At 40.5% G+C, this 25,791-nt stretch overlaps 1 protein-coding gene across 1 annotated transcript; it reads right to left on the bottom strand.

Moving 5' to 3' along the window:
- Window positions 1–244: 244 nt before the first annotated feature.
- Window positions 245–22,993, bottom strand: golim4a (golgi integral membrane protein 4a). Its single transcript, XM_008285522.1, has 16 exons — window positions 22,327–22,993; window positions 14,610–14,684; window positions 14,276–14,325; window positions 13,898–13,951; window positions 13,515–13,665; window positions 12,936–13,018; window positions 12,575–12,658; window positions 10,277–10,495; window positions 9,901–10,167; window positions 7,370–7,656; window positions 5,977–6,053; window positions 5,709–5,782; window positions 5,016–5,225; window positions 4,606–4,668; window positions 4,294–4,374; window positions 245–1,497 (listed from the first exon to the last, which is right to left on the bottom strand). The coding sequence occupies exons 1-16, from the start codon at window positions 22,511–22,513 to the stop codon at window positions 1,342–1,344; spliced, it is 2,118 nt and encodes a 705-aa protein (XP_008283744.1). The 5' UTR covers window positions 22,514–22,993; the 3' UTR covers window positions 245–1,341.
- Between the last annotated feature and the right edge of the window lie 2,798 nt (window positions 22,994–25,791).

Raw genomic sequence — 25,791 nt, 5'->3', positions numbered from 1 at the left:
ACTTCACAATTTGTCATGTCCTTGACAACTTTAATTTTTCACTCAGGTTTTCTTCATAAACATGTTTGAAAAGATACACAACAACCAAATTTATATATCTTTTTTTTTTTTTTTTTTTAATTACGAGCATCCTAAAAGTAAGTGTAGGGTTTCCTACTTGGACTTCACTGATGACTGATTCTTGTCACCTTTAAATTAAATCTTCCAAAAGTGTAAGGTACAGAATTTGACAATATAATCACAATTAACTGAAATCCTTTGACCTCTTTATTCCACACACACCATTCAGATGACAAACATGGTTCAATACTATCAAAATCCCACTTTTTTGTATCAAATATAACCAGTAAGAAATGTACACATAGACAGCATTCATTTTACTATACATTGTACAGTAGACTAAAGTTGCTGCAGTGAAATGCATTAGGTTTGTGAATTGAATTCACACCAACAGTTGACATGAAATAGTTCACCGTTTAAGGCACTGCTGAAGCATTATACAAGAGCTGCAGCACTAACTGACATGCTTGTATCTCTCCTGTCCTAATAAAATGCTTTACCAAATTTCAAATGACTACAACCTAAACAAGGTTTCCAAGAACAGAAAGGCACATGTCAGTGTGACACTAAGAGCAAAGAACAGCTTCACCTGAAATGTCACTGATTGGCATTTGCAGAAAGATCCGGTGAAAATGCTCCCGTGTATCAGCCTCAAGAAGTTTGTGAAAGTCGGTAGGACACAAACTACTTCAGTCAGGGGAAAAAAATAGAAATGTTGCACCTTATACGATTGTCAGAGTTGTTACCGTCAACAATAAATAACAGAAAACGACTTGATCGATTGGAATGCAAGATGTAAATTAACATTTGAGCTCTACAAAGAATAAAACCGTCTACAGAAAACATACATACAGAGGCCTGCACATGAGGACATTTAGAATAACATAATTTATCTTTGCTTTCTTTACACATACTCGAAGACAGCACATTGATAAAAATACATTCTCAGTTTGACTGCTGTTAAAACAAAAACAGAACCAAACAGGCAATCAGGCAGACGTGCGAGTAGACAGAAAAGCCAACAAATAAAAAAAATATACAGTATATATCCCCTTTGCGCCCTGCAAGTGTGTCCTTTTCCACAGTGTAAGCTGATCCGTTCCAACCCCACAGTGTTTAGAATAGCATCCCCATCTTCCAGGCATGGTATCCCAATTTTCCTAACTGGAATTCTGAATGGATGGCTGGTTTTATTCCTTTGGGAATCAAGAGAAAGAAAGACCTGACTGGCTCTACAGGCAGCCAAAAAGGCACCGCAACTGGTCAATGTTCACGCCCCTCCTACATTTCTGCCCTCCGATTGGTTCCCTTGTCTCGACCAGCTGTATCCTCCTCTACCTCCTCTTCTTCCTCCTCGTAATTCTCTTCCTCGTTATTGTTCATGCCATGTCTGTGATCTCCCTCCTTTCTTGGTCCTTCCTGGTGTTTTACTTCATCCTGGAGTGAATCACAAGCACACAGTATGATTGAATGGCCATTACAAGGACTTGTGTAAACATTCAATTTCTGACATTTTTTCACTAAACACAACAATTCCAAACATTTACGGGTATTTCACTTGAGGCATGGAGTGATAATTTGCCTTTTGTACAGCAGTGCATGAATGAAGCGGAAAGTGAAAGCTCCACTGAGCTCGAGTTGCAGTCAAAGTGAGAGGCGGAGTATGAAACATACAATCCTGATCAAAATCTTAAGACCAGTTAAAAAAATTGCATGAATTTGCATTTTGCACTGTTGGATCTTAGGAAGGTTCTAAGTAGAGCTTCAAAATGCAAAAAGAAGAAATGGGAACAAGACCAAAAGTTGTGAGCAGGCAATTTATTGAAGACAACAATTTAACTCAAATAGGCTGTTCATCAGCTGATCAAGAGTTTAAGACCCCAGCTCAAAAAACCCAAAAACCTCCTAAAACAGAAATTAAAGTGTCAAAAACTGACTCAGTCATGCGAAGCTCCATCATTATTGTTGATCACTTCAAAAATTCGTTTTGGCATGCTTGACGCAAGTGTTTCCAAAAGGCTAGTGGGAACGTTGCTCCAAGTGGTGAAGATGGCTTCGTGAAGGGCATCCACTGTCTGGAACTGATGTCCATTTTTATAAGCTTCCCTTCCCATCCATCCCCAAATGTTCTCAATTGGATTAAGATCAGAGGAACACGCAGGATGGTCCAAAAGAGTGATGTTATTCTCCTGGAAAAAGGTCTTGGTCAGATGGGCATTGTGAATTTGAACGTTGTCCTGCTGAAAAACCCAGTCACTGCCACACAGACGAGGGCCCTCAGTCATGAGGGATGCCCGCTGCAACATCTCCACATAGCCAGCTGCTGTTTGACGCCCCTGCGCAACCTGGAGCTCCACTGTTCCATTGAAGGAAAAAGCACTCCAGATCATGATGGCTCCCCCTCCACTATGCCGCGTAGAAAACATCTCAGGTGGCATCTCCTTGTCATGCCAGCAACGTTGGAAGCCAACAGGACCATCAAGGTTAAATTTTTTCTTGTCAGAGAACAAAACTTTCTTCCACCTTTGAATGTCCCATGTTTGGTGCTCCCTTGCAAAGTCCAAATGGGCAATTTTGTGGCATTGAAGAAGACATGGCCTTTGAAGTCATTTCTTGTTTTTGAGGCCCTTCCTTCGCAGATGCTGTCTGATGGTTATTCGGCTGCAGTCAGCACCAGTAATGGCCTTAATTTGGGACGAGGACTGTCCCTTGTCTTGACAAACAGCCATTCGGACCCTCCGGCTCAGTGCCAGTGAGATTTTTTTGGGTCTACCACTTGTTCCGTAACCCTGAGGATCTTTTAAGAAAATGACTGTATTACTGAGTCCAACCTCAGCAGCGATGGCACGTTGTGAGAGGCCTTGTTTATGCAGGTCAACAATCCCACCACGTTCAAAGACAGTGAGCTTTTTTGCCTTTTCCATCAAGAGATCTTCACAGTGCGATTACTTGACAGGAAATGACATGGAATCCAAATTTTTGCACAGATTTTGGCTTTTAAAGGCTGTGGTCTTTAACTCTTGATCAGCTGATGAACAGCCTATTGGAGTTAAATTGTTGTCTTCAATAAATTTCCTGCTCACAACCTTTGGTCTCTTGTTCCCATTTCTTCTTTTTGCATTTTGAAGCTCTACTTGGAGCCTTCCTAAGATCCAACAGTGCAACATGCAAATTCCTGCAATTTTTTTAACTGGTCTTAAGATTTTGATCAGGAGTGTAAGTCTGTCAAAGAAAAGGAGGGGCTGAGGAACTTATACCGCTTGCTTCAGGTGCAGTGAAAAAATTTAACTTATTACATTCACAAGTTTCCACCTTAAACAGTGCACACATACAGTACTCCCAGCATAAACTGGGGACCATGAATAAACTCCCATTGTTCTCCAAGGTCAGGAGTGAGAATTAGTTAAAGAGCAGAAAGGAGTCAGATGTCATTACAGCACTGTGGACTGCTGGTTATCAAAAGATCTGTACATTTTGGAGATGTCACTTCTTAAATCACTAAAGGAACATCACAACCCAAATGGAATACCTATTTTTTAGTATTAGGTAACAGACAACAGTAAATTTTCTGTAGCTGAACATATTGCGAGCTTCTCCATACAGATTTCCTTCAGGGACGAATGAAATGAACCAAACCCAGGTGAAAACCCGACACCCCGACAGACTCAAACACCTGATCTCCCTCAGTTATCATGACTCGGCGTGGGTTCAAGTTACAGGGACAAAACAGACATGCACACACGCTCGTGCTAACACAAGTGAATCCCTGCATGGTTCATATATTTCCAGGTGTGATATAAAAACATTTCACCGTGCAAAACAACTGTTATGTCCAGTAACTCTTAAAGGGTGCAATGTTACTTATAAGGACCTGATGAAAAGACCCCGGGAATGAAAGCTGAATCTATCCTGCCTCAACTGGAAGACAACACAGCTGTATACTTTCAGGTGCAGGTCATCTGATAGCCACTATATGCCGGATCCAAGCAAACTGTCTACTAATGTGACTGGGCAAATCCCCAACTTCTATCTCAAGGAGGTCTATATTTTTCTAAACATTGCATTGATGGTCACGATCTGAATAGATAAGTGCCTACTGAGCTGGGGTGGCATTTCCACGTTGTTCCATAGTATGCCACTGTAACTCCCTTTGTGGGTTTGTGGAGGTTACAGATCACCATGAATCTCTTTTGAAAGTCAGAAACCTGCTGACCAGTTCGCTAAAGAACCCACCATGTTCTCCTCGTTATATGGGTCCTCTCCTTCCTCTTCTACCTCCTCTCTCTTCTGCCCACCAGCTATGTCCTCCTGGGCCTTGAGGACACCAGACAAAAGGGTTACATATACAGCAATTCTGTTGTTATGATATGGCAAGTCAGAACAAAGACACACTGATCATTGCTCTGCAGAGCTACATTGTCCTGGTGTTTGGGTCTGCCTGAGACATACAATACATTTGTGCAGCCTGTCCTCCATGCTATTATTGCTCAGTCATGTGTTTTGTGTTGCTTCTCAATGTGTAAAACATGTCTGAGCGTGTGTTACCTCATCTTCCTCTTGGTACTGGTCATCCAGATTATCTTCTTGTTGATCTGGGTTTCCAGCCATCTGATAGGCACACAAATCAAACAAGTTAGAACACTACTTCAATATAATTCCTTATCCTAGATCGTGAGGTTCTCTCCCCTTCCTGGATGTTTCTAGTTCTCATCATCAGTTTCATCCTACCATGCTGCGTTTGTGCGTGCGTGCGTGTGTGTGTGTGTGTGTGTGTGTGTGTGTGTGTTTTCAGCTGTGAACATCTTTCACTCACAAATTCTTGCCCCCCCTTCAGCACTCAATGTCTTCCTGCAGCTGTAATCTCTGCATTTGGTTCAGTTGGTGCCGAATATAGCTGCTGTGTACCCGAACATTGCCTTGAATCTCTCCTTTGTTTTATCTGTCCTCTTACTCACCACTAGTTCCTCCTCCACAGCAGGTTGGTCGGGTCCTGGGTGTGCGTCTACACGCTGGGCTGGCACTGCCGGCTCCTCTTCCTCTTCTACAATGTCTTCTTCCTCTTCAGCAACCCTGTGCGGCGGCCGTTCATCCTCGGCTTCTTCAAACTCATCCTCTCCCTGGTTGTTGGGGTCATCCTCGGGGTCCAGCTCACCTTCGACAGCACCCTGAACAAGATGAAACCATAGCAAAATAAGACAAAATTTAGGAAAATAAAGAAGAGCTAGAATAATAATGGAACATATAAGGTGCAATAAATTTAAAATAACAGCTAGAGATATAATAAAGCGGATACAATAAAACTTCAGTGGTGAGGAATTTTGAAGGTAGATATGATAGTTGGAATAAAACTCAGTGCACTCTGAAGTTGTATGGATTCCCTTGCTGGTATTCAGGAGATTTAATAGATCACTTAGTTGATGGACAAGTGGAAGACAGAGAGAGCGAGGATGAATACTGCAGTGTTGGACAGTGGGGTGGGGTGATTACGCATTCAATGCTTTGATGGATTGATGAATGAATGTATGACACATGATACGCTGGTATGAATGTTAAATGAGTGAATGAGCTTGCGGGGATAGACAGATGCTGAAGACACATGCTAACAGATGGAGAGAGCAGGATGGAAAGGCTGACAGACGGACAATCACCTGCTGATGTGGAGGCACTCTGTGATCCACCTCTTGCTTCTCCTCCTCCTCATGTAACATGTGAACATCTCTATCTGTTAACACACAAACAAGATTCACTAAAGCAACCATCTGCTATTGTGAGCTTTTCTAATGCAATCAGACACTAAGAAAGAAAATACTTTCTCCTATGTTACTAACATGCAGTAATGACAAACATTTAAAATATTAACTTTTAACTGCTGATCTGGATTCCCAGGACTTTTCACTCATAGTCTTTCAATCTCACCTTCTTCATCGTCAGTGTGACCTTCCTCTTCTCCTTGGACTATGTCATTGTCAATGTTCTCATACTCTGTCCTCTTCCTATTAACAAGAATAACAGAAGAAAACCAGAAACGTGAAACAACATCAAAATCAATTCCCTAATTCCAAGAAATATGGAAATTATGCAGGGTCTAAACATTTAGTGCTCACCACGCTGCAGTTATAGTTGTTTTCTCTTGAGCTCTCAATACATATCTAACTATAAGTCACTTCCTGGAGGAATTATCCCTTTACCGCTAACTTTGGCATTGTCCTAGTTTGATTCCTCCTGGATTATGGATGTATGGTGTTACTGCTAATAATTATCAGGAATTATTAGTTTGTTCAGTAGCAAACATCACAGTCAATTAATTTTAGCCAGCAGGAGGGAAATTGTACTTGCTGGGGTTAATTAATCAATGAGGGGAAATGCCAGTCTCATTAAATGTTCCTTTTAACTAGGGATATGTGTGACTAGTCACCTAAACAAATAAACATTGCTACCCTTACTGGTCTACACCAGAAACACCAAATTTTACAAACAACATACAACACTGGTTAAGTCTTTGAATCTAAAGGCCACCCATGACCACAGCTCTGGCAGTCCCACCCTTTTGCTGACCATCTAAACGAGCCAAAACCAGTATGTTCGTAAAACCTAAGCAGTTTGACAGTGTTTTGATCTAGAAAATGAAATGAAGGTTGCATGTGTGTTAGAATAAAATGGCATACAACCACATGATTGGGGCAATCTGGAACCACACTCAGCAACAGCACATGAATGTAAACCTGCAAGGACAGAATGCCCGCTGGTGCTAGCGCTGCTAACGTTAGTCACGCTCCAAACAAACCGATATAACACATTCATATGCACGACCACAAGTGCAACACATTTAATTTAAATCAATTTGGTTACTTAAAAATGTGACTAATTCTTTCATCTAGCTCCCAAATACATGCAAAATGTGCTTAGTTTTGACAGTTTTGAGTGCACTTTTAGTCTAAATTTATTTCAGTCTAAATTTTCACTTACTCAACAGGAAAATTTGTCATTACCGACATCCCTGCAATGAAAACTAGTAATAAAATTAAAAGCAGCTAATTTTTTTTTATCTGCATGTGGTTTTTGAGCAACTGTACCAACAAGGCTAAAGACAGAGTACACCACGCCCGGTTCAATCAATTTCATTATGTTTGAAAAAGCCTAAATTTGTCAAAATTTACTATATTCTTCAATGTTTTCTGCAAGACAAATGAAACTGCATTTGCCTCCTTTGTCCTGACATGGAGGTGGATCTATTTCCACTGATACTGTAGTTCTGAATACAATTTTGATAATCCGAGCAAACTCTTCATGCACTTTGTTGAAGTCTGACCTTTGGTGCTCCTCTCTCAGCTGCTGCTCCCGTCTGTCGGCATCTCTGTGCTGCTGCTGCTCTCTTTCCTTCTCCTCCTTCAGCCTCTGCTCTCTCTCCTTTAGCACCCTCTCCCTCTGGGCCTGCAGGCTCTCCTGTCGCATCTGGATCTGCCTGCGCTCTTCGGCCCTCTGAGCCTCCAGGCGCTGCTGCTCCTGCTGCTGCTCGTAGGCTGACTTCACATGTTCCACCTGGGCTGGTGCCTGGTGCTGCAGCTGTGGCTCCTGATGCAGCTCAACATTGGGATCCTTAGAGATAAGAGAAGACATGCCGAAGGAACGTGTAGAACAGGAAGGGAAAGTATTAGAGCAAATCAAACACACTTTGTTCCTGCTAATCTCCGACATAAATGTGGTGGGATGATATTATTAGTCTTCTGGGAGATGAAACTGACAGCATACACCAACGAGCAGAACACACAACGTGCAAGCTGTCAGTAATCAAAGAAGTAAACACTAAAAGGTTGTTATTTCTATCGTTTCCACTGGGACCTTTGATTTGAGCAGTAGCTGTGTACTCATTATGACAAGGACACGCGTGTCTAATTTATAATTAAAAGCTTTGTTATGTTGCTCAATTAAGCCATTCTGACACAATTTAACTTCCACTATACAGTTGCTAACAGAAGTTTAAATACACTTGTAAAGACCATGTGTATCATGGGAGTCTTGAGTTTCCAGTGACTCTTCAACTCTTTATTTTCCGTGATGGAATGATTGAAACACATTCATCTTTGTCACAAAAAACAGTCATGCATACTGGTTCTTTCATAGATTTATTAAAGGTCTTCTGGAAATATGACAAAATCTGCTGGGTCAAAAAGATACATACAGTAAGTCTATACATTTAAATATTTAAACCTTAACTACATGCTTTTGGGAGCTGTTCACCAGCTTCTGGCAAGCTTTTGGTTGTATCTTTGACCATTCCTCTTAACAGAATTGGTGCAGCTCAACTAAATTTGTTGGTTTTCTCATGTAGACTTGTTTCTGCAGCACAGTTGATAGATTCCTCGTGGGGTTTATATCAGGACTTTGGGAAGACCGGTCTAAAATCCTAATTCTTGTCTGATTTAGCCATTCCTTTACCACTTTTGAGGTGTGTTTCTTGTTGGAACACCCAACTGCATCCAAGACCCAACCTTTAGACTTATGATTTCAGGTTTTATTGGAGAATGGGGCTGCAAGGTGGCTCGGTGGATAGCACAGTCACCTCGCACCTAGAAGATTCCCGGTGAGCGTTCCAGTTAGGATGCCTGGGATCTTTCTGTGTGGGGTTTGCATGTTCTCCCCGTGCAGTGTGGGCTCTCTCCAGGTACTCCAGATCCTCCCACAGTCCAAAAACATGCTGAGGTTAATTGGTGATTCTAACTTGTGAATGTGAGTGTGCTTGGTTGTCTGTCTCTAAGTGTAGCCCTGTGATAGACTGGTGACCTGTCCAGGGTGTCCTCTGCCTTCACCCTAAGTCAGCTGGGATAGACTCCAGCCCCCCAGCAACCCTAGTGAGGATTAAGCAGTATATAGATGGATGGATTGTAGGTTTTACTAGAGAATGGAGAGGTAAAGCTTACTTTTTTATTATTCCACTTACTTGTGTAAAGCACCATTTCCACTGGCAACAAAACAGCCCCAGAGCATAATACTACCACCACCATGCATGACAGTAGGTTTGGTTGAAATTAAAGGCTTAACCTTCTCTCCTCCAAACATATTTCCTGTCATTGGCACCAAATAGCTAAATTTCTGTTTCATCTAAAAACCAAACATTCAGAAGACTTTTTTCTTTGTCCATGTAAACAGCAGCAAGCTTCAGTTGCGCTTGAAGGCGCAGCTTTTACAAGAACTTCCTTCTTGTATAGCAGCCTCTCAGCCCATGGCACTGAAAAATCACTGTGGACAGTGACATCTGTGTTTCTGTAGCTTCTAAATCATTGCAGACCTGCTTTTTGGGGCTTGTTAGTTGACTCTTACTTTTCCTGACTCTTCATCTCTCAGCAGCAGGTGAAGGTTTGTATTTTCTTCCTGATCGCGGCCGTGACACAACTGTACCATGTACTTTACGCTTAAAGCATTTGTTTGCCCGTTTGATACACTCATTTGACAGAGTCTAATGAAACTTTCTACATCGCCAAAACTGATAATTCAAGTTGCTGTATGTATATTTTTGACTGAGCAGATTTTGTGATATTTTCAGAGTCATATAATAAATCTTACAAAGAACCAAAAGGCATGATTGTTTTTTTGTGACAAAGATGTATGTGATTCCATCATGGAAAATTGTAGGTCTTTTTAGGGGTCAATGGAAGCTCAAGATTGCCATGATATCCACGGTCTTTACAAGTGTTTGTAAACTTTTGTACTGGTTTTGTTTGTAAGTATACAAGTTGTAAATGTCAGTCGCTTGAAATTAAAAGTTGTCAAATAAGGTACAGGAAATTTAAGCCACTTCAAACCCAGTTTAGATAAAATGAAGTAGTGTAAACCAGTTCTGACCGGCTGAGGCTGGCGTCTGTGTCGGTCCAAGGCGTTCTCGTCTGGCTGGTCCTGTTCTGGTTCCTCCTCTTCCTCCTGTAGTTGGTCAGGATCCTCCTCCAGCTTCTGAGGCTGTCCTGCTTGGGCCATCTCCTCCTCCGCCAGCTCCCTCCTCCTCTCGGCCTCTCCCTCTCCATCTTCGTCTCTCTCGGCCTGGTCGTGCTGGGATACAGTGGTGTGTGGCTTCATCTCGGACTGGGCGTGCACTTCTTCAACTGTGTGGTCCAACTGAGAAGAATGCCACAAGAGAAATCATAGACCTTTCTTTTTCATATTCACAGTGTATCTTTAGTCTTCTCCTGATAAACCTGATAAGTGACAAAGAATCCCACAATACCCTTGTATCAGTGTCCTGGTGAGCCTGGTGATCTTCATGGATGACGCCCTCTTTATGTGTCTCCTGCAGTAAGGTATCCTGCTGGCTTTCATGGCCATGGGACTCTGGTCCTATGTTGGCTGCCTGTAGCTGCTGAGGGATATGGTTTTGCTGATGCTCTGCCAGGTTGGGCACCCTGTTTAGGGATTCCTTGAGCTGCTTGTATTCATCCACCTGCATCTAAAAGGAACAGCATACACAATAGGAAAGCTAAGACTGAGAAAATCCTGGGGGAACCAGTCATGCTGACGGATTGTTACTATTCCAAAGTGGTTCCATTCTATAAGTCAACCTTTAATGTACATCTACAGTACACTTTATGGATTTTTGCTTGAGTCTGCAATAGTAAATTACATATATTTATCATTTAAAATAACTTTTGCTGTTGGCTAATTAGAAAGTACGACATTCAGGACCTTTTATTAATGGCTTTGTTAATGGTTTTACTATTAGAGAGATTTTTCAAAATCTAGGCAACTGGTAGTAATTTATGTATCAACAGTAAAGCATTTATTTTACAGTTGAAAGAAACTTTATTTAAGGAGACCTGGGGTCACTAGAAAGTGTGACTAAAATGATATTAAAAATCCAAATGTGCACTCCCCCAGGACTAAGATTGCATACTGAATATTAACAATACTTTTTAAGTCTTCACAGTAAAACCAAGTTCTTTATTGATTTCGTATTTGGAAAATATGTTGCAACACTTTTATCTTAAAGTTCTTAAAGGGTACTAAATTGTGATTTTTAAATATGGTAATATTTAATTAAAAACACAGCAAACAACACCAGGAGTGCAAAGATGAAGGGATGCTATCTTTTAACGTTTTCTCTGCGCTACAGGCAGAATTTGCTCGGCTAGAAGAGAACCCAATCCCATCACCATCATCAAAACACAAAATAAGGGAATATCTTTTGGAAGAGTGGTGCTTGTTCCTCCCACTAGAGTTCCAGAAGATTGGAAAATCAATGTCAGAGCACACTGAAGCATATATTGTGTTCTAAACATTTGGGTCAGTCCCAGAAAAGGGTAATGACAGATTAAAATACGGTTTGTTGTTAAATGTGAGAAAGTGTCAACTTAAAGCATGCAGAATAAGACACGTGTGTTCTGAAAAAACATTACAGCCACTGTTCCACTTGCATCTTGAAAAAATAACATTTCTTCATCAGAAAATGTTAACACTTATTATTCAGGTAATGCAGGCATTTCTTTTAAAAGTGACTATCCAGATGGGACCCTTCCTATGTATACACTTTCTATGTATATGCCCACATACATTCTGACCAGGTATGCGGGTTAAATGCCAAAAATTCTTCCTAAATTCCTCACTTGTCCCTTTTGTCTCACTCCAGTCGCTCCATTATCGGTTTCTGGCTGATTGGCTGCAGTGTGCTTTAGATGTACTGCTCTGACAGTCCTGACTAAACCAAACCCCCTGGAGTGAAGGGAAGAGAGTGTGTTCGTGTGTTTGGGGTGTGTGTACTCAACCAGAGGCACTGATGGAAAGCAGAACAGGCTTTAAAACAAATTAGCAAATGCAGACAGACAGAAAGAGAGAGAGGGCAAGAGTGGAGAGTGAGTGAATATCCATCAGCGCAGATGGAAAGGAAATCAGCAGAGTAGTGTATATTCAATAAACCATTCAGGCATTTCAAAGGTCACTCTCAAGGAGAAACAGCAATATCTGATCTAATTAGCCAAAAACCAAGCAACACCCCTGGCATCTTTCTACTGAGGATTATACAGTCCACTGCAATACACATTTTTCTGGTTTACAGAGAAGACTAAATTAAAGCCGAGTATGCTTTCATCCACTTGATCCTATGTACAACAGACGATGATAAAGAATCAGGAGTTTTGCATCGTCTCTGGGGACACACTGGTCACAGGACTTACTCTTTAGTTTTCTGTATGAGCTTGTTTTTCACCAGGTTACTGATTCCTCATTTGTTTTGACAACTTAACAAAGACTCATTCAGATTAGTGACACATATTGTACAACAGTAACAGAATCTCCCTGTCACCTAGCCGTTTTATTCCATGAATAGTGTCTTAGATTTTGTAGGTCTACTGTTAACATGGTGATATTATACACTTTATGTATAAAAGTATGTGACAAAAACCCCTTGGAGATATTACATTTGAAGCCATATATGTCCAGATACGTGAAGCAAACAGATTTTCAGCATCAATGAGCTGATTTATTCAGTGACTGCAGTAAACAATAATACTGCATCTCTGAGCTGCCGTCCTACCTGAGCTGCAGCCAGCGCACTCTTGTGGTCTTCCAGTGTCAGTGCAAGCTGGTCGTGGGATGCTTTCAGGTCCTGATGTTGGACCTGAACACGCAGGTGCAACAAAAAAGCAGAAATGAGCCATTTACATTCATTTATTCATGTTAGGTTTACATTTTTCCACCAAAATATTTTTATTTAAGTAAAATTTTAGATGAGAATGAGAAGTTTTACTGATATGTTTTCACGAATCACTGACAGAACTGTGCTTCTTCAATTTCAGAGAGGCAGATAACTATTTCTATACATCTTAAACTCACTGATAAAAGGCAGACTCAAGCAGACATATATGGAAAGACAAGAAATAACCTTCGGTCCTTACCTGTGCATCCTGCAGCTGTGTGTGAATGTCATGGTGAGCTTTCCTCAGTTGCTTGTTCTCCTCTCTTAGGTTATATACATTTTCTGCCATAACAAACAGCAGATGTATTAAAAGAACGCATGCATTTTGACAGAAAGCAGTGAAACAAGAACTAGACTCTCATAAAACCCATTAAAATAATTGGAGCTCCTCATATTTTACATTTCTATCACAATAGAATATGTTACAAATGCTGGTTCTACCTGTCAGTTCTATATAAAATACTTTACAATTATGGCAAAACACATCCCTGTTCCTTTTGAGGACTTGAGCTTGTAGCAAAGGATAGTTTCAACCCTATATTAAATGGTAAAATATGACTATTTATAACCATTTTCCAGTGCAGGATCAAAAATTTGCAGAAAAGGCACTTTCACTTTAGACATGCAGTATTTTGTTAAGTCAGGAGATGGAGACAGAGTATTTAATGATGACAGCAATACCTTGCTACACTGCACTGACATAATACATATGTATATGTGAGTAAAATGATGACAACAAACTGTGTATAAAAATGTTTCTCTGTGTGGCCATCACTACCTTTGAGTTGGGAGACTTCCACCTCTTTGGTTTGCTGCAGTTTCTCGAAGCGGTCCTTGTGTTCGTCCAGCAGCCGGCTGTGGTCCTCGCCCTGGACTTGGTGCTGCTCCTGCAGTTCGTAATACTGCCTCTTCAGGTCCTCATGCTGATTCTGACCAAATAAAAAGCTTCTTGTCATTACACAGTCACCCCTTGTTACATGCACAAACTCTAAACCACAAAAAGGAAGGATGTACAGGAAGGTCAGGGATAGTTTGCAGGTTTTATCGACAGGAAGAAAGGAGGTTAAATATGTGGATTTCTGTGTCAGCAGCAGGAAGAAAGAAACATTCGGGTTAAGTAGAAGTGAATGTGAATGTGTTGGGAATGTGATGATCCATTACCTTTAACATCTGATGTTGCACTTGTAAAGAGCTGAATCTGCTGCTGGAGTCTTGCTGTTAGAGCGTAAAAACAAAGGTTACAAAAAAAAAGTCTTTGTAGTCCTGGAAAACTGTTTATGTACCCACAGATTATGGTGAAGAGATTAATTACAAAGCTGGTAGTGGCAGTTATAGCAACACTGTTTGCATAGCACTAGCACAAAACGGCAGCAGAACATAAGGTTACACTACAGAGCTTTACACAATCGTTTAACAAGGCGTTGCAGGCAGACAGAAAAAAAAACACTTCATGAATAAAGTAAACAGTGTGTAAAAATAAGTTTACAGATATTGCTACTTAGTCATAAAAGTAATGGTAATGATGTGGAATAAACATACCTTCTCCTTGTTCAGTGACTGTTGTGCTTCGAGTTTATAAACTAGATAATCTATCAAACACAGATGAAGATCACATTAACCAATGTGAAGGAAACTACACATTAATTTAAGAAAAAAAGAAAATCACAACATTAAAATTCCGTTACACATAGCATTTATTGAGCAAATGCTTTTCTCCAAATTGATTAACAATAACAACATACTGCTTCTTATTTCTAGTCTAATACTTGTTGGACCATATGTGTTTAAGAATGAGCTATAAGCTTCCCAAAGCTCCTTTGAATGGGGTTATACCTCAAGAGTCAGAATATCATGTAGATGTTACTTTTCTCACCTTCTTTGGCCTTTTTGTGCTCTAACCTCTCCTTCTGAAGAGACTTCTCCAACCTGGAGCGGTGCTCATACACCACTGAAAATATTAAAAACACAGCGATAAGAGAGACTATAAAAACAGGGAAGGAGAACACAGAAGGTTAGTGAATGCTTTGAACTCTATTTGGGCCAGATGGAAGGGAAACCAAACAGAAAGTGAGCTGTAATACAAATATGTACACTGCCCAAAACATATACAGTCACAGATGCTTAAACATTTGTTGTAGAGATGCAGACAGAGAGAGGATGTGCCGTTTCTGCTTGATGAGAGCCACGTGTGATATTTATTCAAGCAGACTGTGATCTGAGTACATGACAGCTCCTCCGTCAGCAGAAAGCTGTGGTATTCACCCCAAGACTGACAGTCCAACAGCATTGGGAGATACTGCTAGTGTGGTTCAGGCTGCTTTTAGTGTCCTTAAGCAATAGGGGAATCATCAGGCAGTGGGTCACTGCAGGAGAGTTTTTAAAAGTATGCTTTGCCGTGATTCACAACATTTGTCCTAATCCTGTCAAGGTGAAGGTGTGGGAAATGCCCCTTAATACCCTAAAATCTCTTGAACGCCTCTTTATTTGAACAAAGATCTTGCTTTAGCTTTTAGATTCACTTCTAATCTCTGCAGCTGTCCTCTACACTCCTCACCTCTCACACAGATTCCTATTTAATTACTTCCATTTTCCACCCTTATCAGGTTTACCATTAAATCAAAAACAATCTCTTTTATTAGGCAGCGGTCCACAGGATAGAGGCAAGTACCCTGAAGCTGATGCAACAGACAGTTACATGGCACAAACAACGTAACAAATGAATAAGTAATGTCAGGTTTACATGCTGCACGTCCTCCATGTGTCCGTTCAGCTGCTGCAACTGTTGTTGCTTTTGTTCTTTCAGATGAAGCCTGATAAGCAGTCCGCTGAGTTGTATTTCTAGAGGACTCCTGAGGCTTCCTGACATACTCATTTTGCAGCTCATGAAAGCATTCTGTAACTTTGTTTTGTCTTAGGAAAAGAGACAACAGTGGCTTTCAACACATACTCTGCTTCTTAGCCTCTTCAAAAGAAGAAGATATGGACAACCTCTCATGTTACAATCACTCTGGCTCTAATAACTTGTCCTGATCTTGGGGGCAGCCTGTGAATCACTCATTAAAAAAACTGAACTCTGAACATGAAGTCTTAACTTCTTCCTGCCTTTGGGGGCTGGGCAGTCAAACTGATGATGTGGCCATTCTCCCCTCTCAGTGCCACCTCAACAGATTCCAGGATAAACTGTTAGCTACATCTATTCTGTGATAATTCCCTGAAGACAGTGAAACTAAGGAGGAGCAGAGCAGAGGACAGTTGGCTAAGGACAGAGAATTAGCAGAGGAAATGGAGAGGAAAAGAAAGCTGACATAGATGAGACAGATACAAATAGGGCAAACAACTAGATATACCAACAGACTCACACAGTTAGAGAGACAGTATTGGTGTTACAATGCAATAAAGTAATGTAAAATTACGTCATATAGTAAAGTACTGGTTACATAAACTAATGGATGAGAAAGAAAAATTTGAACCTTTGACAATGTACAAAACAACAGGACAACAAAGTCGCCTGATTCAAGATCCAGTTTAAATCTTCAATGCTTCACACTCTGGTGTTGCCATAAAGGGGTTTTCTGATTCACTGTACTCCACGTATTGAATGACAAGTGTCACAGCACACCCTTTGTATGCACAAAGACACAACCCTTCATTGGCTTCTTACATTATTTGATTAATTTGCATAAACAGTTTACATTGCATCAGTTGCCGTGTTTTGCATATACTGTTATTATGTGGCAAGTGAAAGCAATTCCATCTGTTTCAGGCTAAACTGGCTTTCCCGGGTGATTTAGGGTCAAATGTTGGGAAATAATACGCTGTCACACCACTGTTTGCCGCAATGACAATACAAAGTTTTACAAGGCTGTCTCAGGAGTATTTGAATTTCAGGTTTAGTCGCCTACAGAAATGGCTGAAATCCAACAACCTTTCCCAAATTCTTTCTTTTTTTTTCTCTAAGCTTGATCAGGAGGACGTCTATCTTCATTGGATTAGGGAGGTTTTATTTTGCCGTACCTCCTCCGCACTGCCAAAGATGAGGCCATGTTGCTCTTCAATGAGCTCAGCTCAGGCCACACCGCACACACCCTCTCCCTAGGGGTCAACATGGCCGGGCAACAGCTACAAAGCAGCTACAGTCTAAAAAAAGGATGTCCATTGAATGTGCATTTAAATTAATAAAATTCCCTAATAGCAGGAAAAGTCATAATTTACATAGCAGATTTAATATAGACACTTAATGATCCTTACTTAAACACAAGGCCAAGTTTAAAAGAGAGAGGAAAAAAACAAGTGAATAATTGGTGTTAAATCCTTTTTCTCCTTGACCGTTAACAGTTTAAATAATTTCAATATGAAGAAAACATACTACAGAAAAACTCCTAAAATATTTAGATGCAGAGATGCACAATTTGCTGGTGTTTCTTTAAATGGCAAATTAGCAGTGGTCAACTGGCAACTATTCCCAAAGAAAGTCTCCAATCTCTCACCGACACACTGACCCATTTTACACGTGCTCTTATCTTGTTCAAACTTCAATGAGCATGGGAGTGAACATTGATTGTCTGAGGACTTCCCCCCAGACCAATGAAACATTTCCCTTACAGTGCAGTTGAAGTGCATCTGCAGAGCAAGAACAAGGGAGCTCTCTATAGCGGTGACCTTTACTGGCCTCTTGGTTTAGATGTGGAGAAGATTGGAGTGGCTGGATTTGGCTTATGGTGTGGCTGGGGAAATGGGGACCAGGATTTTTGTCTGTGATGTTTTTGTGTGTGTTCACACTCCCACCCTTGTGTACACACACACACACACACAAACACAAGAGGCAAGCTCAATTTGGGAGGGAGTAAGATTAACAAAGATACTGACCTTCACTTTGTCCAAAAACGCACCAAGTAGTGTATGAATGTTTCATGTATGCTGTATCTATTTGTCTTGGTGATCAAAGAGCGTACAGAACATAATTCAGTCCTCTCTACCAGAACGACCAGAACTCCAAAGAAATCAAAGACACATAATATGTATACAATTTTTTATGCTGCACAGCTGCAACTTCAACATTACTGCAATTATACACATTAACATTCCTGAGTTTCTTATAGTCTTTGCACAAGTTAATTTCAGTTACATTTATTTCTAGCTTTCTCCCACAGGAGCAGGCCGAGCAAACTTCGGGTTTCAAACTTCCTCCTCTGATGGCAATACCTGCAGGTTTCTTTCCACCATCTAGTAGTAAACATAACACGCACAGGTACCTTTATACTCAGAAAAACCACTTCTGCTACTTAGACATGGAGCCAGGCTGGTGTGCCTATTTTTTGTTGCTGAAATTGTTACTCAGTTAATCTGAGAAACCTCAGACAGGTGGGAAACCAGTCAGAAACTCACTTCCTTATCGACCAAAATAATGGACTTCAAGATGAAAGCTGAAAGTCTGGACATTTGAGCCCTTCAAGAGAGCTGGTACGAAGAGCTCTCTGCGCTAATGCTCATCCTACAGAAGCCACTGATCTAATTTTAATTCCATTTGATTGAAGTTTTGCAAATGACACAGAAACAATGAGGTCTGCGAGGAAGTGAATGAGTGTTAAATCACAGGGACACATTTGTCAGAGTGCACGCGCAACCACAAAGTGCCAGTTGATCCTTTTAAATGACTGACAACTGCCAGCCTGTGGTTACAGTGGGTAACAGAGAATCGATACGGCTGGCTCACAACCCCCAAGCTATGGCCAACATCTAAATATAGGACAAGAAAAACAGCAATCAACAGTCTGCTGTGGATATCAAGTGCGGGGCCTTGTGAATGGCTGAGGAGTCCATCGCTTTACAATAAAAGTTAGGGTGTGGTGCATAAGCTGAGCAGTGCAGATGGAGGTAAACTGTACTCATTTCATTCAAAGCATCACATTATATGGTTATTCTCTCTAGGCTTTACTGCAGCTTTTCAAACTGGAATTGGAGCCATTTGTATAACACTGACCTAAAACTGACAAAAACAGCCTTCTTAGTTGTAGGAAACCCGTTTTAAACGTTGCCTGTTATAAAGCAGTTTGTTCTTTTATCTTGACAGCAAAACAAAACACAGGCCTGAATAAGTGTGTATGCATATCATTTTAATGACATGACAGATAAGAGCTTAAGGTCAGCTCCATGGGAGATCTGCAGGAAAAAGTAGTGGATGATGGGGTGAGATGATGGCTGGTTAGGTGGATTAAAGGCTACATTAAATTATCAGGTCTAAAGTCTGGGCTAAAACCCTTGCACACTCTGACTGCCTGATGTGGGCACAAACCTTGTTCTGAACAGCCATGTGGGAGTAGGTCCTCTGCCTGGCTGTTAATTTTAAACTTGTGTCATAATGGCCTGACACAAAACCTCACATCCTGTCAGCACAGCAGAGTGTGTTTGGGTTTGTTTATATGAAGGGAGTAAATCATTGAGGTTACTGCTGGACACGGCTGTTTAATCTTTTATAAAGATGGGGGAAGTAAAAATGTTCCTGAAGTTGGGTTTTTAATAGAAACAGGTAGAACATTTGAGACATAATATTGGTGGATCAAGAAAACCTGCATGTCTGTGGCACCATTTTCCACTCAGATAAGTAAACACATTAGTATGTATTTGCATATTTTCAAATGTGAATGTTGTTGTTGTTACTGATAGTTTTGTGGCTTCTGGCTCTCACTAAATAACAGATGACTTCATGCAAACACTTTTTTACAACACTGGCAACCAGTCAAATTTTTAAGTAGGGCAAAATATTAACTGGGTCTATAACTAACTAAAAGGTGATTGAATAAAGTGTGTTGACATCAGAAACAAGTGCAACAATGTCACTATCAAGACTGTACAAAGCTCTTTGCTGTTAACAGGAGGATTTGAAAGACACTGAGGCACGATTAAAATCAAAAGTGTTGCAAACAATACTTGACTGACCCTGCCCTGACCCCACTTCGTAATTTCATTTTCAGAAGGATTACGGCAGTATGCGGGGCCATTTAAATTATCAGGGTGATGCAGCACCCAACTGACAAACCCACTTAAAACTGGATTGCCTTATACCATAATCTCCATAACAAAAGACATAAAAGAACATGTCCAAGGTGCAAGCAAAAAGTTCAGCCTGTGCCTATAAAAAGCAAATTTGGCCACTATACCCTTTGGAATGGTCCCCTTGTACAGCAATAAAGTGCTCCTAACACTCCTGCCATGCTTGGAATGCTTCATGTCCAAGTCCAATTTTGTAAGCACATCAAGCACCATCTGTAACACATGCTGGATCTCCCCCACTAAACTTTATCAGTCGGCTGGTTTTGATGGGGAGCGCTAATTGTGTTTTCAGAACATTTTCAATGCACTATGAGTGGACGCATTGTCGTAATGCATCACCAAATAGCCGTTGCGTCACAGTTAAGATCGTTTGCACTGAATGCTAACCCTCAGATACCTCAGGACGCTACATGAGAATTAGGTGCTTACAGTCTGACCCTGGGGAACAAAATCATGTTGCACAGCTCCTTGAATGTCAAAGAAAAGTTTGAGCGTTCTCTTGGTGCTCTCCTGATATGAAGTGCCATCTTCTGTCTTGGACACTGTGGGCTCTTCCACCACAAAGACTGCTGTTTAGGAGTTACTGCCCACATGTGCATGACCATGTTGTGCTTTGGTAATGTCCAGTAGAGACAGAACCAGAACTTTTTGAGTGCACCTTGTAGGCTCACCATACTGGTAGTTTGTTGTCAAGAATTCAAACAAAAGCTTTTTTATTTTTAACCAAAAAAAATTGTTTTGCCCAATTAAAATGCAACAAAATCTATTGAGATCATCCAAGCAGAGTTAGTGCAAGTATACATTTCCTGCTATGCATTGTTACGAAAGCTATTGTGTTCACAAGAAAAATCTGGTTCCTCTCAATTGAGCAAATCAACAGGCCATTACAAACATGTTTGTTTTTGATTTCTATATATACCTGGTATTAACTTGAATTTGAAGTTTGCAGAAGTCACAGCATTTTTTGGGAAGTTAATTTTCCCTCATTAGCATTCAAATACAAAGGTGCTGCTAAATGTATTGTCATCTGCTCCATATGGGATAGGTGTGGTGTATGTATGAAGCTGCTATTGTTTTTGAGTTGTAGACTTCACTACAATGTACCTACAGAGTCACAGAGACCAACATGACAACATAGCGTCCCACTAATCATGTGTCATGATGGACAAACACAAGTTAAAACTGTGTTTAACTTTGCGCTTCATCTGTGTGTTTTGCTTAAAACTACGGTGACTGTGCTCCCATTCCCTCCAGCAGTGTCTGGAACAAACAGATGTTCAGGCTGACCTCTTGACTTATAGATATACTGCTGAGGTGAGCCTTGGGACACACAACCAGGTGTCTGTATCATAGTTTCAAGTCACCAGTAAACCTAAGCTCTGTGCGGTGTTTGATTTTTACAGTTGGCCTGCAAACAGCAGACCCATCTAACCATACGAACTCTCCGGTGATCTTTAAAGCCCAGACTGCCCAGACCTTAACCTGGTTTAGCTCAAGATTAGAAGTTCACCTAAGGTCAAGGGTGAAAGACAGGTTCTCTGTAAATCCAAGCTTGGCTGCAATCACTGTGGTTACACTCCAGTTAGGTCAGACGGCAGACAGCCTGATTCACTGGGTTCTCTGTGGAGTCGTTCTTGCATTTGACACACACCCAATAAACAAATAAGTACTTTTTTCAACTTTCAGCTGTGGCTGTTTTTTTACGCGACATGGCCTGCAACAAGTGAGTATTTCAATCATTGATTAATCTGGCTATTATTTTCAGGAAGTCGATCAACTATATTGTCTACAAAAGATAGCAAGAAATAATGCAACTTAAAACTCACCAAAAAAAAACAGTGATGTGTTCAAATACTCTGTTTCGTCACATCTGTCCAAATTCCTACAATATTTAATCTACTATTATATCAGAACCAGTTTTGTTGGCCAAGTATATGTACACATACAAGGAATTTGTCTCCAGCTTTTTCATTGCTCACAAAAAACGTGCATTTAAAGAAAGTGTAAAAGACTAAAGAAGGACAAATGAGTGTACAAACTACGTACAGCTACAGATGTGTGTGAAAGAGCGTGTTTAAAATGAGGCAAAGTTTAGTGCAAATTTACAGACTCTGATAGGAACAAACACCAATGAATACAGGGTTACTGCCACTCTGTGTGAGTGCAGGGGAGCTGAGAACAATGTAGCTTGGATTAAAATATTAACAGGTAAATGATATATAGCATAAACAGTTCAGTAAGGGATTTAAAAAGTGTTGTTCCTGCTATTATAAGCTGCCAGCTAGAACCAGTTAATGTGGAAGGGGAAACTGAACCATTTTTAAACGTATTCCTCTGTTATAAAGGTGCAAAGTGGAATCCCAATTGAAGTACAGTTACTAAGGAATCACATTAGGTCCCCATGTTTGTGCTAAAAGGTGCGATCGTCAGTGAGGGAGCACGACTACAATAAAACTGCGGTTTTGTCGGCGGGCTCTGGTTTGACATTCGCCCTGTCAGCTGTGGACACAGAACAACACTTAATCACATCATGTGTTTACCTTGGAGCTGAGCCGAGAGGGACTCCTGGTGTTGCTGATACTTGAGCGCCATCGCCTCCGTCCTCCTGAGTTGTCTGTGCATTTCATACGATATCATGCCCCCGTACATCATCCCGCAGACCACGGTGACCAGCAGCAGACACTGGAAGATCCTCCGCTGCCTCCGGGAGCACACCCCGTTTCCCATGTTGGACCCGCACCCCTCCCCGCTGTCTGAGCCAGAAAGCCCCGTCTCTGCTGCTGGAAAGTTCCGTCCCAACTTTTTTTTTTTGTTTTTTTTTGTTACCCTCCTGGCGAAGACCGAAGAAGCCCCCTCCTCACCTCACTCCCCGAGCATTTCCAGAAAACACGAGTTAGCTGCTACCAATTGCGTTTGTGTACATTATTTTAGCATAGCTACATCCAGCAGCGACTCTCTCCTGCAACTTCAAAGTAGCCGCTCAGATTTTCGCTTGACTTCAAGTCAAACTCTGCCCGGTTGAAATGCGGCTCTAACCCACGCTGACGACCCCCCGCTTGCGTCTCTTTCCGCCGCCGCAGACTTTAACGTTACCGACGCAGTTCTGACAAGCTTACGGAAAAGTTGAAACTCCGCTCCACGACGAGGCCTCCGTAGCACCTTTAACTTTAGTTACGTGTCAGCCGAGCAACTGCCTGCCATCCAACTGCAGCTCTGGAGGAAGTCCCTCCCCCCAAAAATCATAAACGCCACAACTCCCGCCCTCACAGGAATACATCTTATTAATTGGTCGCTGCGGAGCTCGATCAAACAAAAAGAAAAAACAGAAAAGAAAAGCAGCTGGGATCGTGAGGGTGGAGAGATTTGTACATACCTCTTTACAAAGACTTGTTGTGATGTTAGAGCACCTTTGAAAATAATTTGTAATCAAAGCTACAACATGTAAACAACAGATATAAGATACTGTGCATGGCAGGAGCATTGAGGCTTGATCTCAGAGCCACAGACACCCTGACTAATGTAAAACAATAAATAAATAAAAATAATAATAATTAATTAAAAAATACTAGAAAATGTTATAATCATTGTCTGAATTTTATTGAAATTTGTATAATTATTATTATTAGTAGTATTAATGTTAATATCGTTCTTGTTGAGTGTGCCAAGACATTCTTCTTCTTATTGTTGTTGTTGTTAATAGTCGTCATCATAATAATAATAAATATTATTAAGTGTGCCAATACATAAGCATTGAAGCAACTTTGAGAAAACCCACATAAATTCTATATCAAAACGTGCTACCCCATAAAGAATATGGTGCTTCCTCTTTTACTGTCGTTTACTTTTATTTACATAATTTGTAAAAACCAAACAAAACAAAACCAAACAAACAAAACCCCCCTGCAATAATCCTCATTTAAATGAATGGGCCGTCAGCCAGACAACTGCCAAAACCTACTGATATCTGGAACCCTGTAGCTCTAGCATACTTTATAGTAGAAAGTTCATTCAAAGTTCAAATGGGTCACAAGGCTTTAAGTGTTATTTGTCAGAATCAGTGTGTTGATATCTTTTTAAGCAGTGTCAGTTGAAGTTTTATGAAATTGTGTGAAATTCAGATTTTTCATTCAGTTAAATTTTGACGAGATTTATTTTTTATTTTTTTAAAAGTGCCATTAACCTTTTCTCCTTCTCACAATTTCTACCGTACATGTACAATTCATACATAAAAATGTTGGCATTGTTATTTTCTTTCACCCAGTTAAAGTGTCATTGCTTTGAGACTGTGTTTTTTCATGAATTAGCTCAGAGCACAGAGTGTGCTGACCAAAACTCTCATTGACATCCATTATATCTGTGCTGAGATGGAGGGTCTCTCTAACCAGCCATCAAATCTGTATAATACACAGTACATACATAAAAATTTATCAGCTTGTTCAAAACAAGATTGTGCTTCATAGTGAAATGATGTTTTTAATACGACTTATAGGTTTTGAGCTTTGACCGTTTTCCTTAGTCTGCCTGTCTTCCCCTCTCTCTGCACCCAAACTCTGTCTTCTTCCCCTTCACCACTGAAAAGGTGGGAATCACGATAGCAACCAGTGTCTGACAGATTATCTGATTGCTGCTGGACTAAAAGTACCATTTTGAAGTTCCAGAACTCTGTTCTATTTGGATTAGGTGTGTTTTTATGTCTGAATCAGTTTAAAAGTTCAAAGAAAATTACTTTTTTTTTCTTCCATTTTTGTGATCACGTATTTCACATCAGAAGCATTGTGTGTGTTTTGTTTTGGATTATTGTGACTTGCAGCTACACAGGGATGCGAAAATATCACTAGCTGACTTTTAAATTTTGTAATTTTTTTGTTAATGTGTACTCAAAGATGGGCCTTTTTGTGACAGTGTTATACACATTAACTCAACAGGGAGAATTCAAGAGCGTCATTTAAAAAAAAAAATATATATATATATCTGAAGAGGACAGCACAGTGATATGTATTCTGATTGAAGCTCACAAACATATGACAACTGAAACTCTCTCTAAATTATACCAGGGTCTTCACAAACAGAAAGGTAATAATTCCAGGTGCATTAAAGCAAAATGTGAAAAAACTAACAGGATGACTGGCGTTCTATGTTGACCACACAACATTCATCATCAAGTTGAAAGAAATGGACAGTATTTGATGGAAACGTTTGATGTATTTTTTTTACATCCTAAACTAAAAGTAAAAAACTGCAACCGCAACAACAATGTTGAAGATAGTGTGAACTATGCATGTAGTCACTTGCACATAATTTGGACATGTGAAAAAGTTCTAGTATTTTGGGATAATATATGCCCAACATAGAGGAAGATCCAGGGATATGAAATCACAAAAGACATCAGGGCATTTGGTGACACAAAAGAGGATGTTATTGACAGAAAAATCCATATTGCTACATTAGTTGGTAGAAAAGTGTTTTCCCTGTCACATCAAAGCCCATCCATCCATTATCTATACACCGCTTAATCCTCACTAGGGTCGCGGGGGGGCTGGAGTCTATCCCAGTCGACTTAGGGCGAAGGCAGGGGACACCCTGGACAGGTCGCCAGTCTATCGCAGGGCTACACTTAGAGACAGACAACCAAGCACACTCACATTCACATCTACGGACAATTTAGAATCACCAATTAACCTCAACATGTTTTTGGACTGTGTGGGTGGAAGCCGGAGAACCCGGAGAGAACCCACGCTGCACGGGAAGAACATGCAAGCCCCACATCAAAGTCTACTGTTGTAAATTCTCATCAACAAAGGCAAATTCAATTGACTGTGATTTAATGTAAAAAACAAAAAACAAAAGGAGAAAACTACCAATGGTATGGATACATTTTATAGGCCATAACTATGATAATGTTAATGTATTTACTACAAGTTAATTCCTGTAGAAAATGTCCATCTTAAAAAAACAACAACTTGTTTCCGTCTCATTGAAGCACCACTGACAAAAATCTTAAATGA

Source organism: Stegastes partitus, unplaced genomic scaffold, assembly GCF_000690725.1.
Source record: "Stegastes partitus isolate 25-593 unplaced genomic scaffold, Stegastes_partitus-1.0.2 Scaffold406, whole genome shotgun sequence".
Classification (NCBI taxonomy): domain Eukaryota; kingdom Metazoa; phylum Chordata; class Actinopteri; family Pomacentridae; genus Stegastes; species Stegastes partitus.
Note: the sequence above shows the minus strand (reverse complement) of the source record. Positions and strands in the feature narration are given on the sequence as shown.